The sequence below is a fragment of the Pelodiscus sinensis genome, chromosome 5 (genome assembly GCF_049634645.1).
Source record: "Pelodiscus sinensis isolate JC-2024 chromosome 5, ASM4963464v1, whole genome shotgun sequence".
NCBI lineage: Eukaryota > Metazoa > Chordata > Testudines > Trionychidae > Pelodiscus > Pelodiscus sinensis.
This window is the reverse complement of record NC_134715.1, coordinates 16,469,372-16,486,127: the sequence shown is the minus strand read 5'-3', so window position 1 is coordinate 16,486,127 and position 16,756 is coordinate 16,469,372. Positions and strand designations below refer to the sequence as shown.

Sequence of the window (16,756 nt, the reverse complement as noted above, 5' to 3'; positions counted from 1 at the left end):
AACTGGGTTGCTTAAAGGCAGATGCTTATCTCCAATATTTAGGTACCAAAAAAAGGAGTGTGACTCAGAGATGCTGAGTACCTGCTGCTTCAACATAAATTTAGCTACCCAAATTCATTTACACTTAAGTACCAAAGTCTGAACATTTTGGTATTCATTTTCAAAAGGTTCCATTTTATACTACGCAACAGTTTTCAGACCTCTATAATAGACCATGAATTGCTTCCAGATTTAAATATTTCTGAAACTACTCTCTGATCTTTTTAAATGAGTCCATTCCATACGCTTATTTAAAATTACAAAGCTTCTCCCCCTTTTTTGTCTTTTAAGCGGGATTTTCATTGCATAATTAATCAACATTCCCAGGTCTCTGTAATTTTGAAATTCTATACAATTATTAGGTCACTTCAAATTTTCATAAGCAGCTGACTTTAGAAGTGATCATGATTCCACTATGTAGGAAAGACAGAAAGTATGGAAAGAGACCATACTGGATTAACCATGAGATCTTACAAGATCTAAAAATCAAAAAGGAGTCATATAAAGAGTGGAAACTAGACCAAATTACAAAGGATTAATATAAGCAAATAACACAAGTAAGTAGGGGCAAGATTAGAAAGGTGAAGGCACAAACTGAGTTCAATCTAGCTAGAGACATAAACGGTAACAAGAAAATATTATAGAAATATATGAGAAGCAAGAAGACGACCAAGAACAGAGTAGGCCCATCTTAGTGAAGAGTCAAAAACAATTACAGGGAACTTGTAAATGGCAGAGGTGCTTAACAACTTCTTTGTTTCAGTTTTGTCAAGAAAATTGATGGTGACTGGATGCCTAACCTAGTGAATGCTAGTGCAAATGGGGTAGATTTAGAAGTTAAAATAAAAAAAACACAAGTTAAAAATGACTTAGAAAAGTTACATGTCTTCAAGTCACCAGGGCTTGAGGAAATGCATCCTAGAATACTCAAGGAGCTGACAGAGGACGTATCTAAACTATTAGCTATCATCTTTGAAAAATCAAGGAAGTAGGCAGAGATTCCAGAAGACTGGAAAAAGGCAGATATAGTGCCCATCTATAGAAAGGGAAATAAGAACAACCCAAGAAAGTACAGACCAGTCAGTGTAAATTCTGTGCCAGGGAAGATAAAGGAGCAAGTAATTAAGGAATCCATCTGCAAACACCTGGAAGAAAATAAGGTGAGAGGTAACAGCCAGCATGGATCTGTAAAGAACAAATCATGTCAAACCAATTTGATAGCTTTCTTTGATAGTATATCAAGCCTTGTGGATAAGGGAGAAGAGGTGGATGTGGTATACCTAGACTTTAGCATTTGATACGGTCTTGCATGACCTTCTTATCAATAAACTAGGGAAATACAACCTAGATGGGGCTACTCTACGATGGATGCATAACTGGCTGGATAACCATTCTCAGAGAGTAATTATTAATGGTTCACAATCCTGCTGGAAAAGCCTAACAATTGGGATTCCACAGGAGTCTGTTCTGGGACCAGTTCTGTTCAATATCTTCCTCAACTATTTAGATATCGGCATAGAGAGTATGATTAAAAGTTTGCAGATGATACCAAGCTGGGAGGGGTTGCAAGTGCTTTGGAGGATATAGTCATAATTCAAAATGATCTGGACAAACTGGAGAAATAGTCTGAGGTAAATATGATGACATTTAATAAGAACAAATGCAAAGTCCTATATTTAGGAAGGAACAATCAGTTTCACACATACAGAATGGGAAGTGACTGTCTAGGAAGGAGTCCTGCAGAAAGGGATCGAGGGGTCACAGTGGACCACAAGCTAAATATGAGTCAACAGTGTGACACTGTTGCAAAAAACACAAACATGATTCTGGGATGTATTAACAGGAGTCTTGTGAGCAAGACATGACAAGTCATTCTTCCTCTCTACTTTGTGCTGATTAGGTATCAGTTGGAGTATTGTGTCCAATTCTGGGCACCACATTTCAAGAAACATGGAAAAATTGAAGAAGGTCCATAGAAGAGCAACAAAAATGAAAAAAAGGCCTAAAAACATGAGCTATGAGGGAAGACTGAAAGAACTGGGCTTGATTACTTTAGAAAAGAGAAGACTGAGACTGGACATGATAGCAATTTTCAAGTATCTAAAAAGGTGTAACAAGGAGAAGGGAGAAAAATTCTTCTCCTTGGATTCTGATGATAGAACAAGAAGCAATGGGCTTAAACTGCAGCAAGGGAGGTTATGGTTGGACATTAGGAAAAACTTCCTGTCAGGGTGATTAAACACTGGAATAAATTTTCTAGGGAGGTTGTGGACTCTCCATCACTGGAGATATTTAAGAGCAGGTTGGATAGACATCAAGGATGACGCAGAGTGTGCTTGGTCCTGCCAAGAGAGCAGGGACCAGACTTGATAATCTTTTGTGGTCCCTTCCAGTTTTAGTATTCTATGATTCTTGTCATGTGCAATATATACAACTAATTTAGAGTCAGGACAGAGCTTTACATTTTTTTATAAGAACTTTGTATTGCACATTTTTCTGGGCATGCTATTAAAAATGATTGGGGTACTTTATTTTTTAAAAGGGCTTTTATCTTCTATGTTTCATAAACAAGGATACTAGAGCTACTACACAGAAGAACAATGTCATTACTATGAAATTGTTTTTTTAATGGAGGCTATATGATAATCAAGGGGGTACTTTTATTGCTCTGAATATGCTTTTGCACTACCTGACTGTCTGAAAATGAGTTTACATAATCTTCCCATAAAGTAGATGTATGGATGGTAGCTCTTTCAACACAGTGGGCTTGATCCGCTTTTCTTTTGGGTGATTTGTTTCACTGTGAATTATGGAAGACAAGCTTGTGCACTTATTTATGTGTTTGTGTAGCCTGATTTTCAAAGCTAAGTATTTATTTGCACCACATATCTCATGCAGAATCAAGCCCTGAAGTTACCTGAGCTATAAACATTAAGTTACGCTTGAATAGTACAATAAGGCCTTAGTACCTGAGTAGGATCATAACACAATCACTGGGGAGTAAGGAACTGCAAGCACAATACCTTTTCCAGGATCTCAGTCCTAGAATCCGAATTTGGCATTAACATTGTTACTAAGAAATGCATATTGGAATACTGGAGCCACAGAAGCTTTGCAATTTGTTTTGTTTTTTTTTCTTAAAATGGTCATTCTCACCTGGCAATCAGACATATAAGCCATTCTGACTATTCTTATTGTAAAAAAATATTCTATCAATCACTACACAATAATTCGTCTTAAAACATTCTGTTGTCCTTAGTAAGAGACACCCATATTAGAAATCAGTTATATGCTATGGCTGTACTTCGGTTCCTACCATATGGAGGAAAAATACTAAAAATACCAAGTGTGTACTCATTAGTGGGGGCGTAACAGAATTGGGCCAACTACTGAGCACTTCCTCGGGGCCAGAAAGGTCTCGGAGGCACACTGAATCTGTTTTCCTTCTCCAGAACCTCTTAACAACTGCCCATAAGCTTCTCTCTGGGTAACACCACTCCTTCTCAGTCCCAGTTTAATATCAGAAATATCTCTTAGGTGGGTAGCGATGTTAGGGATAGCTCAGTGGTTTGAGCATTAGCCTGCTAAACCTAGGGTTGTGAGTTGAATCCTTGTGGAGGCCATTTAGGGATTTGGGGCAAAAATTTGTCAGGGATGGTACTTAGTGCTGCTGTGAAGGCAGAGGACTGGACCCGATGACCTTTCAAGGTCCCTTCCAGTTCTAGGAGATAGGCAATCTCCATTAATTTATTTATTTTATTTAGTCTGTACATTTAAAAAAAAAGAGTAGTCCTACGGCACCTATCTATAAAGTCTGGTATCGTCTCTCACACCTGTCCTTTCTAACTCAGGCCAAGCCTTCTAGTCCCCCATGCTTTTAGGCCCAAACTCCATCCAGGTTTCCCAACTGTCACCTCTTGCTGTCTGAGCTCCTCTCATCTCCAACACCATTAGTCTGGGGATCTTCCCTACAAGAGCCCTTCACAGGAGCAGTCTCTCTGCAATTTTATGGCAGCCTCCTGCTGCTCACAAGAGAACTATCATCTTGATTTCTGACCCATGAATGATGCAGTGACCAGGAGTGGCTAACTATAGCCTTTCTGTTGTTTAGGGGTGAGTCACTTTGTAACAGAGGTCCATCGCAAGAGCAACTTTTAGATTAGACAGACAGCATTATAGCGCAGGGAAATGATCACAAAAACGTTTAGTTTTTTTTAAAATAATATTTTCATTCAAATCATCCCTGACTCATTGTAGTGCATACTCTACACTTTTGATGATATATAATTGAATAAAAAGTTGCACTTGCAAAATAATAAGGCACATTAATCAAATTCTCACTGTGGTACTACACAGCTAATGAATCAAACACAGTCTCTACATCTGGATTCTAACATTTTGGATGATTCTAAGAAGACATTTAAAAATTACAATTACATGGGGCTTATTTTAAATATCAACTAATTTATGTTTAGTAAATTGCAAATAATAACACTTGTCATGCCTCTTCTTTTGTAACTATTAATTTGAGTAGAACTCAGGAACCGCTCAACAGAAATTCTGGAATTCCCTCAGCAGACCCATGTGGCTCCAAGTGTCAAACCTCACAGCAGTCAAAGTCAGACTAGCAGCTGGTTTTTTCTTTTACCATTTCAGCAATTCTTTTTAGGATCAGAGTTTGCCTTTTCAGAATTTCAACTAATGTTGACAATAACTTGATAATTCCACAAGAAGTGAATTGTCTGGTTACTATCATTTTAGGTTGCTTTAATGTACAGGAATTTAATCCAGTGAATTCCATGAAGGAATAAAAGCATAACTGTTCTGATTTCTTGATGTGTTAAAGGTGAGGCTTGTCATTTTAACATTTACAGGAAATTAGACAGGCCACTCTTCAGTTAACACCTATTCAGAGAATTATCTTCAATATAACAACAATCTTGTAGCATTATTAATTTGCCATATAGATAGGACTCTGTTCTTGTTTACCCAATTCAGCTCATCCTCCCTTCACTCACTAAGACATGTATTGTTGATACTGCCATTTCATGTGCATGTTTTTTGGGTAACCTTACTAGTCTTTCCCGCAAATGCAGTCACGCAAACAGCATATTAAGTTTCTTACATGCAAATGTTATGCAACTGCATTGCAGGGAAAAGTAGCCATGTGAACACACTTCAATCAATGTTATTGTTACTAGGTCAGATAGAACTACAAAAGCATAGCTCTACTTTTTGCAAAGACTAGCTATCAAATGCATTATGGGACTGATCCAAAGTCCTTGGAAGTCAATGGGACTGTTAAGTAACTTCAATCGGGGTAGAACTAAACTTTGAGGACCATATTGTCAAAGGTATTTAAACAATGCTGAACTCAAAATTACAATGTAACTAATTTAGGAATCTAAGTCTCATTTTAAAAGGATTTAGGCACTTCAGAAGGTTTAGTCTTTAGTGCCTAAATCACTTTTGAAAATGAGTCATGGGCTCCTCAGTCAGGCAATGCTTAGCGCACCATCTCCTAAATACCTTTACAAATCTGGGCCTAAATGACAATTTCAAAGCTCACTGAATGTACAATTCTGCATTCGGTGAGGTGCCATTACATATCAAGATCTCATTTATTCCTGTTACAACATAGCTCTGAAAACAATCTGAGCTGACTCTAGTTACAAGTATTAGTGTTTGTTATTTGCTTGGCATCAACAGCTCTAGTACTTTGGAATTAATTCAGACTGTACAGTATTTAACTACAAGTAAAAGAGCAAATCAACTTGTACATAATAAGAACCAGAAGCGAGAGAAGTTCATATTCTTTGTACCAGTATTAATAAACATTAACTGAAAAAGTGTGACAAAGTGTTAAGCTCCTTACTAAGACATATTCTAACACACATAAAATGGGTTTGCTTGTATCCATGATGGCCTTTTGGTGGCTGTGCAATAGGTACTAGTCATCTGGAAAACCAAATGAATCTGTCCTTGATGCTGTGCAATTTGGATTCTTCTGCATCTGTAAAAATTGCCTTAGTGTGATAATTGGCCATATGAAGTGATCCATAGTAAAAAGGTTTGATCTCCAAGTAATGACAGCCTCTCAAATTATGTTAAGCAAAGAATCAGCAACTGAAGCATAAAGAACATGATATCCTGCACGCCAGTTGCCAGAGGCAATTAGAACTATTGAGCTGCTAAATACATAATCCTCTCTCCCCCACAAAAATTAATTTTTATTACTTCTAAGTGCACTTAATTTTTTCTTGTATGTTATATTACATAAATAATATTCAGCTTGTAAATAGGCAATAGTTGTATAACTTACCAGAATGATGGTGATGCTGCTCTTCTAGGAATTCCAAGTCAAGCATAAGGTCATCTTCATCCAGCTCACAGGAACCCAAGTTATTTAGTACATCCTGTATATGATAGAAAAACAAGTGCTTAGAAAAATCAATCACCAACACTGGATCAAGGTATTTGGCACTATCAGACATAGGTGATATATTAATGGCTAGGTTCAAATATTAACATCAAGAAAGCTCTTTGAATTAATAGTCTCTGCAGTACTGTGTACAGCTTTACTTTTAAGTAATAGTAATGGTGAAACAGAGAAATGAAGGATCCTGCAGCGTGATAATGTCTTAACAGGAAAATCAGTTGGCAGCCACATACAACTGAGAAGTTAAAAAAATCCACAACCCTCAACTTGCCCCAAATGAGAAGGAGAAAAAACCCTGAAAGATGTGCCCCCGCAACTGAGAAACGGAAAAAATAAAGACACTCCCCTTGAGCTCCAGCTCAATGCTTACCCTGTGGCCTAAATTAATTCTTTTGAGGGCCTGGCCCTAATGGATTTTGTGGGGACCCCAGGCTCTGGGGTGGGACCAAAACTGAGGGGTTCAGAGTGCAGGACAGGACTGCCAGAAAGTGGGTGGGAGGTAGAGACGTGGGGTCTGGGCAGGAGATAGGATGCAAGAGCAGATTGGGAATGAGGGTGCAGAGTCTGGGTGAGAGGTAGGATGCAGGAGTGGGCTGGGTCTGAATGGGAGGAAGGGTGCAGGAGCGGTCTGGGGGTAGGAGTGGTTTCTGGGAGGGAGAGCGGTTGCAGGAATGGGCTGAGGTGTGGGGTCTGGGCAGGAGGGGAGTGCAGGAGCATGGTGGAGGTGGAGATGCGGGGTCTGGATTAGAAGGGGGTGTGGGACGTAGTGTGGAAGGGGGTGATGTGCCCACCTAGCACAGCTTCTGGGGAAGATACAGGAGGCCTCGCACAGCTCGGCATGCTGCAAGGAAGCACTTCCCCCATCTGCTCCCATTGGCTGAAATTCCAGGCCCATGGGAGCAGCAAGGGTAGAGCCTGCAGGAAGCGCTTCTCTGCAGCATGCAGATCTGCTTTCTCCCTCCTGCCAGGCAGAGCCCATGAACTAGATGCAGCCCATGTCTGCAGTGTGAAGCCAGCAATGGGGCTCCAGCCACCGCACTTTCCATGCGGCTGGGGTGATCTTGCATAAAAACTTAAATCTATACATTTTTACGTTCAGAAGGATTAGAATAGAAAGTTATACCATTCAGTTACATATTTTTATTTTTACATTTAATACATTGTTGTAAATGAAGACAACCTATACATTCTCACAAGAAGTGCCACACTAGTGAATCTATAAGAAAATATAATATTCCCAACTCTGCAGTTCTTTTTTTTGTCCATGCTCAGACAAAACTCTGTTGAAGTCAATAGCAGCTGTGCTAATCTCTCCAATGCTGGGTCCAACGCATTTGCAATATGGGCCCAATCCAAACCCCACTGAAGTCAGTAAATCAACTCCTACAGACTTCAGTAAGCTTTAGCTCAGGCCCTATCTTCCTTAAGAATGTCATATTCATAAGGATAAATGTTATACAGTAGAGATTAATGTACTATAATATAAACAGAGCAAAATAAATGCACAGAAATACATACACGGAGATGACTAGCTAAGGCACTTGATGACTTTCAAGGCAAATTATCAGAGACTAATATCTCTCCTATAGACAACCACGTAACCTCAAGATGATTCTTAACAACAACCACAGGACATACCACACTAATACCAACCCTGGTACCTTCCCTTGCAACAAACCCCGTTGCCAGCTTTGTCCACATATTCATTCTGCTGATACCATTATTGGACCTAACCAAGTGAGTTATAAGATCAAGAACACATATTCCTGCGCATCCAGAAATATAATCTATGCTATCATGTGCCGAAAGTGTCCGTCTGCTATGTACATTGGACAAACATCTCAGACACTTCGCCAAAGGATTAATGCCCACAAAACAGATATCAGACAAGATCACAAAGAAAAAACAGTTTCTTGCCATTTTAACCAGAAAGGACACTCTCAATGACTTAATCACCTGCATTCTGCTACAAAGACCTTTTACATCTGCACTTGAAAGGGAATCCTCTGAACTGTCATTCATGTTAAAATTTGACACTCTCCAAAAAGGAATGAACAAACACTCAAGCTATCTTACCCATTACCAAGATAGCTTCCCCAATTATCACCTCTAATACCATTAACTCACAAACATCCCACTCTCCCCACCTCTAATATCATCAATTCACAGACACTTACCTTCCTTCCTCCCCCCCCCCCCGCATCCCCCTCCTGTTCTGAAATGTGATTTGTCCTTTTCATATGTGTTCATTTTTTTTTAATTGTATCCTTTGGTATATATGGTTGTGACTATTTTCTTCCACTATTTGATCTGAGGAAGTGGGTCTGGCCCACGAAAGCTCATCATCTAATAAACCATCTTGTTAGTCTTTAAAGTGCTACATTGTCCTGAATTTTGCTTCTAATATCTCTTCTAGTGAGAGAAATATGCTTTTGAGCTCAGACACAGCTCTTCTTCAGGTCCCAGAAATGTGCTCAGTATGTCACAGCCAATAACAAGGGAGAACAGATTGTTTAGCATAAGTAGTTAACACGTAATTCAAGGAATCATTCAAGGTAAAGTGACTCATTAACACCACTCCAGTCATAATGAGGACAGAGGGAAAAAGTTGGGAGTAAGGAAGGTAATGGGTTATAGATTGTTGTAATAAAACCATAAATCCAGTGTCTCTATTCAGTCCCTGATTTTTAATGTCTAGTACAGTTATGAATTTAAGTCTTTTGAAGATATACAGGGGTTTTTCCTGCAGATTAGAACAGAGGTCAACTATAGAGCAATCATTCTGAGGCAAGTGTTCATCCACAGGTGACTTGGGATTTTTGTCTTATTATTCTGTGTATCTTAAATTCAAGAACATAGTGATTGCTTTGTTTCACACAGTTGTTATTGTGACATTTAGTGCACTAAAAAGGTATACTACAAATTGTGATAGGCACATGTAGGATTCACGGAGTGTGTGTGTTGGGGGGGAAGTTGATCATTGTAGTTGTGGAAATATATCTACAGGTTTTACATTAGTTGTTCTGGCAGGGTCTGGAGCTGATTTGAATGTGTGTGTCCTGGTCTCTTGGGAACTTGCTTCATATGATGAGCTTGAAGAGATTGGGGGCCTGTTTGAAGGCCAGAAGAGCAGGTTCAGGAATGATTTCTTTCAGAGCGTGTCCCCATCAAACACAGGTTATAATTGATGATGTCCCAGACAGTTCTACTGGGGAGGGTGTAGGTGACAACTAAGGGTATATAATTTAGTTTGATCTCTGTCCTGAACTAGATTCTCTTGGGGTATTTGAGTGGCCTATTCTATGATGTGATCTACATCTCTGGTGGATCACCCTTATTTGGTGAAGGTAGTTTTCAGTTTGTTAAGGTGTGCATGCATTGGGCTTTCTCCTCAGAGCATATTCTGTGGCATCTGAGTGCACGGCTATAAATAATAGATTTTGAGGTGTGTTTGGGGTGGGCACTTGATCTGTGAAGACAGGTATGGTGATCCATGGATTTCTCATATATAGCAATCTATAAGGTTTCATTGTGTAAGTTGTCTGTGGTGTCCAAGGAGTTAATACTAGTGTGGGAGTGATGTAAAAAAAGTTTAATAGAAAGGTGGTGTTTGCTGAAATTGTGATCTCTAAGGGTATGTCTACACTACCCCGCTAGTTCAAACTAGCGGGGTAATGTAGGCATACCGCACTTGCAAATGAAGCCCGGGATTTGAATTTCCCGGGCTTCATTTGCATAAGCGGGGAGCCGCCATTTTTAAATCCCGCGGCTACACAGGGCTCGAACTAGGTAGTTCGGACTAGGATTCCTATTCCACGAGGTGTACCGGTAGTTCAGAATAGGAACCTAGTCCGAACTACCTAGTTCGAGCCCCGTGTAGCCGCGCTACACGGGGTTCGAACCAGCGGGGATTTAAAAATGGCGGCTCCCTGCTTATGCAAATGAAGCCCGGGAAATTCAAATCCCGGGCTTCATTTGCAAGTGCGGTATGCCTACATTACCCTCCTAGTTCAAACTAGGAGGGTAGTGTAGACATACCCTTAGGGAGTTAAGGTCATCTGTCCAGAGGATAAAAATACTATCATTGTAGCTCAGGTGTATCTACAATTGATTTTGCCCAGAAATAATTCTTCAAGGTGGGCCATGAAGAGGCTGGCACAATGCCATCCTAATACTCATGCTTGTTCCCAAAGTTTTTTGTTGCACATAAAATTGTTGTGGGTTAGGATGAAGTAGATGAGTTTCGCAATATGTTTGGAGTGGGTATCTGAGGCCTGTCTGTGATCCTGTGAATATTTGAGGCAGGTAGCCTGTGAAGGATGGTGGTGAATAGGGAGGTGACATTCACAGTGACCAGGATGGTGTTCTGAGGGAGAATGATAATACTGCAGAGTTTCTGGAGAAAGTCTATTGCATTCTGGAAGAAGCTGTCCCTTTGTGTGGTGAGTGGTTTGAAGATAGTCCTTCAGTAAGAGTGCTGTGGCCAGATCTGATGGGTCTGCCAAAATGATTTTATTGTTTTTGTCACTTCTAATCATTTCACAGTACTCTTTTTCCACACATCGCTCCTCTAATTCTTACCACAAAACAGAGCCTTATATGCAAATCAGTCCTTCAAACTCAATGCCTACGTCTACACTGCAGGCTTCTTGCACAAGAACTGTTTTGCGCAAGAGTTCTTGCGCAAAACGTCTTGCGCAAGAGCATGTCCACACTGCCATGTTCTTTTGCGCAAGAGTGTCCATAGCAGTGTGGACGCTCTCTTACACAAGAAAGCTCTGATGGCCATTTTAGCCATAGGGGTTTCTTGTGCAAGAAACCCCTGTTGCCAGTCCTCACTGCCTTCTTGCGCAAGAACTCTTGCGCAAGAGGGCTTATTCCTCGTGGGGAGAGGAATAACTCTTGCGAAGAAGCCCTCTTTTCTGATGCTTTACTGTAAATTTACTTGCGCAAATACACGCGTGCAGTGTAGACAGCTATTTTTGCGCAAAAAGCCTGTAGTGTAGACGTAGCCAATTAGGCATTATTTTCCAGAAACATTGTACCTGTGGTACAAAGACTTTTGCCTCCCTCTTCCTATACTGGTCCTCTTCAGTAACCACAATTCCCAGCCTACTTGACTGGCTGAGATCAAAACCCAACTGTTAATGCTATTTCTTCATTGACAGATCCCAGGGTGTTATAATGACAACAGTGGAGTTGTAAAAACCTCTACTTAGTCAAGAATAGGTATTGAGTAGAAGGAAAATAAATACCATTCAATCATTACAATTATCTGAAACAGAACATCTTGATTCCTTTATATAAATGCTAAATGTTTACATCATATTGCTGTGGTTATGCCTGCCTCATAATTGCTATTTATTTTCTTTATGCTGACAAATGTAGAATTTGCTGCATGATTTTACTGCTACGCAGGGGCAAGCATGAAAAAAATAAAAAACTGTTTTATGGATCCACTGTGTTACATTACCTGGCATTGATGTGGACATAAACTTACTCCCCACCCAAGATTTTTATGGTCACAAACTAGAAAAATATTAGCCCACTAACACCAATTAAACTGAAAGAAAAAAGAGAGTAGATATTGTTTCACAAAATATACATCACTTGATCCTAGATACTGTTAATATTTTTAAATAGTTGTTGGTGCTCAAAAAACCTGGAGACTAAAAATCCCACTAGAGTAGGGGTGGGCAATAATTTTTGGTGGGGGCCAATCCAAGATTTTGGAACATGGTCAAGGGCCACACCTTTCTGTGGAAGAGTTACAGGGTCTAGCACAGAGGGTGGGTGCAGAAGGGTGCAGAGGGTAAGGGACTGGGGTGCAGGAGACTGTGTGAGATCTGAGAAGTAGTTTGGGTGAAGGAGGGTGTTGTGACCTGGGTAGAGGATTGGGGTATAGGATCAGGGAGGGAGTATGGGTGCAGGAGAGGATTCTGGTTTGGGGGTGGGGCTTTAGGAGGGGGGTACAAAGTCTGGGAGGAAATTGTGACCTGGAAGAAGAGGAAAAGGGGGTGCAGACTGCAGGGGGTTTGGGTGGTGACCTGGGGCAGGGGGATTGGGTGCAGGGTCTGAGAGGGAGTATGGGTGCAGGAGAGGAATTTGGCTGGAGGAGGTGTAGAGGGGATACAGAATCTGGGAGGGAGTTGTGACCTGGGGCAGGGGGTGCAGAGGGTTTGGATGGTAACCTAGGGGAAAGAGTTGGAGTGCAGGAGGGGTGGGGGTGCCGGAGGCAGATTTTGACTGGGAGGCGCTTACCTAAGTATCTCCCGGCCAGCAGCCATGCAGCACCCCCCAAGACAGAATGGGCTCTCTGCCTGGTGCTGCCCCAGATCACTTTAAACTGCAGGCTTGTTCCCTTCATGTGGCTCTCATCTCCGGGAGGTGGAAGAGGCTTGCGCTTCTCCCATTCCAATCTCTCAGCTCCTATTCGCTGATTGTTTCTGGCCAATAGGAGCTGAGAGATTGACTGGGGTCAGTTCCTATTGGCCAGTTGTTTCTGGCCAATAGGAACTGAGGATTGGGCTGGGAGATCACACAAAGCCTCCCTCTCCCTTCAGAGCAGACACACACAGGGATTGCACTTTGAAACAGCAGCAGTTGTATGCCTGAGCATCCAAGCAGAGTGGTCTGTGGGCTGGTTCTGGTGGGTTGGTGGGCTGGATCCAGCCCCTGGGCCGTATTTTGCCCAGCCTTGCACTAGAGGTATATAGACACTTAAATACACTTTAACATCTTTTCCTTATAGACACTTTTGAAAATTTTACCACCTTGTAGACCTTTTGGAAATTCCAGTATCAGAACTTGATATGTCTAAAACATTAGAATGTGGCTGTCTATCACTATTATTATTATTATCTGTGTTGCAGGAGGGGCACCAATCAAAGCTCAGGAAAAGGGAGTCTAAATAGAAGAGGACTGAAGTTCATTTAGGTCCTGTAGTTTGGATGTTCTTAAAACAAATGTATTGAAGTACCCAGTAGCTCTGCAAGATACGGAGATTCAGTTCTGTTCACACACAAAATGTTTTTACAGGTTTTTTTTATAAATATTACAGTAACAAACTTTAAGAGACTACAAGAACAATCTATGCAGTTCTTAAAAAGCATCTAAAAGTCTTTAATGACAAAAGCTGGTTGTTATATTATATGTGCTAAAAGGGAAAAAAACAAAGAACAACAATCTATGAACTTGAATGAGCAGTCGAGAATGCATTAAACAAACATCTTAAATCACATAAACAAGCACACAAGACTATGTTCGAATTGTAAATTCAATAATTCTGTACCCCAAGGACAGCTGCTAATCCGTTAGTGTCCGCAGCAGATATGTTGAGATGACAATAATACATCCAGAATATAAAATAAAACATATGAAATTGCAGCCAAATTCTGCTTAAGACTTTAAAAATGTCCATACTCCATTTATGGTGGTATCTTGTGAATATATACTATGTGCTAACCTCACATCTCAGAGAGACATTCTGCAGCATCATGGTTTTACTAGCACAATTATATAAAGCCAAAGTCATGCATAATGGAAAAAATGGAGCACAAAATTATCATAGTTTATGGCTGAGAGGAGTATATCAAAGTAAATGCAGCACTAAAAGAGTGAACTTTTACTGAACAAATATACATAACTGAGATAAGTATAGCTGCATATAGTCATTAAATAGGGACATTTAAAAACTAGATCGATTGGGGGCATCTTATACAATCATGCTCAACAAGAGTACTTATATGCAGTATTGTTCCTAAGATATTAGGGAGACAAGGTGGATGATATATTATCTTTTATTGGACCAACTTCTGGCGGTGAAAAACGAGCTTTCAAGCTTCCACAGAGCTCTTATTCAGGTATTTCTCACCACCAGAAGTTGGTCCAATAAAAGTTATTACCTCACCCACCTATGCTGTCTTTCTAAGAGTTCTTATAGCATAGATTTTATAGATTTTTAGCATAAGTGCCATTCACACAGCACAACACAACAGTACCTTAACTGCACAGTGACAAAGGAAAGCATGATCTTTTAACATAAATGTTGCAAGCAACTCGATACTCAAAATCCATCCTATGCTCCCTAGTCAACATACTCCACAGCCAGCCTATGGTGGAGAAGCAATGAACAAAAGCTCTAATAGTAAAGAAAGAGCATCATCATCCAGATAAAAATAGCACGACAAAGGCAAGCCACTACTTCTAAAAAATAGAGCTTCTAGTCCCATTCAGCTCCTCCCACCCCTTGCACAGGAGCTCAGAGTCAGGGTTGCTTAGGGAGAGTGAGTCCCTGTGGAACTGTAGAGCCCCAAGCAACACAGGGTTACGGCTGAACTCCAAGATGGGGAGTTTCTTTGTTAACATTCTGATCATCTTAACTTGTTTGTTTCCTTGTTGTTGTCAGAGACATTTGAGGCAAAGCTCCTGCTGATAACATTCTTTTCCTGCAAGTCACTTCACAAAAGTATAAAACTGGACATAAAAGAGCACAACCAAGAAGGCAGGTGAGACATGAACGTACCAGTAATCTCCTATGTCACCCTACAAGCGTTTTTGACAAAGGGTGGGAAGAAAACAGATACATAGTGAGGGGAAAGTGATATGCCCAAGATCGCACTGCATATCTGTTCCTGACCAGTGAATGCACGGACCACAGGACCGCAGTTTGAGAATCACTGTGCTAGACAATATTGACTTTCTGTGGTTTGACAGACTTTCTGGTTCAGCACTGGTCAGGTCTCAAGGGTGCCAGACTAGAGATGTTCAACCCTGTGCTACTAAGACAACATAATTAAATATATACAACAGTGTCCTAATGATGATGGGCATAGATACTCTGTCATATTTGGTATTTCTAGCAACATTCAGTAATGCAGGTAAGTGATATATGTCTGATCAATTTTGTTCTCAAAACAAGAAGGTACAGGCTTTTGTTCTGTTACTTTGCATTTTGTGTGTGCCACACAGCAGCATCCCATGTAGACACGAGCAACCCCAACACTCCTTTGGAGCCTCCCATGGCTGCCAGCACTGCTGCTATTCCCTGAGATGCAGGAGACCACCGGACTTCGTGCGGAGATCCTGAACCTCATCAGGGTGTGGGGGGGAGGAGACCAAACTCCAGGACCTTCGCATTAGGAAAAGGAATGGAAACATCTACAGCCGGATCTCCACCAGCCTAGCCAACAAAGGCCACAACCGGACCCCAGACCAGGTCCGCATGAAGGTGAACGAAATCCAGCAGGTGTACCACAAGGCCAGGGAGCACAGCAATTGCTCTGAGGTGGCACTGCACAGCTGCCAATACTTCAACCAGCTGGATGCCATCCTGGGAGAGGGACCAGTCACCTCCCACACCCTGTCAGCGTTGAGTTTGGCCAGGACACACCTGGCGTCAGTCTCCAGAAGGGTGGGGTTGCGGATGATGATGAGGAGGTCGCCAGCCAGGAGACTATGTCTGCCAGCTGCACCTCACACTGGAACCAGTTCCTCCTCCAAGGATGTCCCCGAGGCCTGAGATGAGCCCAGGGAAGGCACTTCAGTTGAGTTCTATAACTTTCCCTATCTACAGGCGGGGGCAGGCAATGGGCTGAGGAGCTGCGCAACCCTTGCTCAGCCTAGTTGGCCTGGGAGGTCGTGCAACAGCCTGTACACATGGGTGCACATAGAGCACCAGTCCAGAGTACTCAGCTCCATGACGCTCTCACAAGGCTCCTGGAGAGTCCTGCCTTATTCCAGCAGGTGGGATACCTTCCCGCCACAAACCACCACAAAGGAGTCTGGGTCATAGAACCACACAGCAGTACCGCATACGGCACAGGGTCATGCCTGCACTCTGTCAAGCGTGGCGATGCAGAGGAGACTAATCCCATGCATGGGAACCTGCCAGGACGAGAAAGAGGGAGAGAACCCAGTAGCACTCTCTCCAGCAAGCAGATCCTGCTGCCCACAAACACCTTCCCCAACACTTCCCCCCTCTTCCAGTGGGCAGGGTTAGACGGTCTCTCTGCGGGATGCCACCAGTGCCAGACCCGGCGTGTGTGGGACACAGAAGGAAGGTGAGAAGCCCCATCCCCACGTTTCCTGCCCAGAGGCTCTTGGCTTGGTAGGCACCTTCCCATGCCTGCTTGTCCCCGGGACATGTATGTAGCAATGCTTCCCTGGAACGTCCATGCCATTGCCTAGGCAACAGATGGCCTTGATCAAAACACATTTCCATTGTTTGAACCAAGACCTTCAGTGTCAATTCACAGATTATGGCTAGGCATCATATAC

The 16,756-nt window shown here is 41.8% G+C and overlaps 1 protein-coding gene across 10 annotated transcripts in view; it reads right to left on the bottom strand.

Annotated features, from left to right (window-relative positions):
- Positions 1-16,756, bottom strand: part of CCSER1 (coiled-coil serine rich protein 1) — a 1,130,035-nt gene that overhangs the window by 914,352 nt on the left and 198,927 nt on the right. For all 10 annotated transcript variants that reach the window (XM_075929595.1, XM_075929599.1, XM_075929603.1 and 7 more), the window contains one exon: positions 6,362-6,455. In XM_075929595.1, coding sequence (XP_075785710.1) covers positions 6,362-6,455 — 94 coding nt within the window. The remainder of the gene's footprint in view (positions 1-6,361; positions 6,456-16,756) is intronic.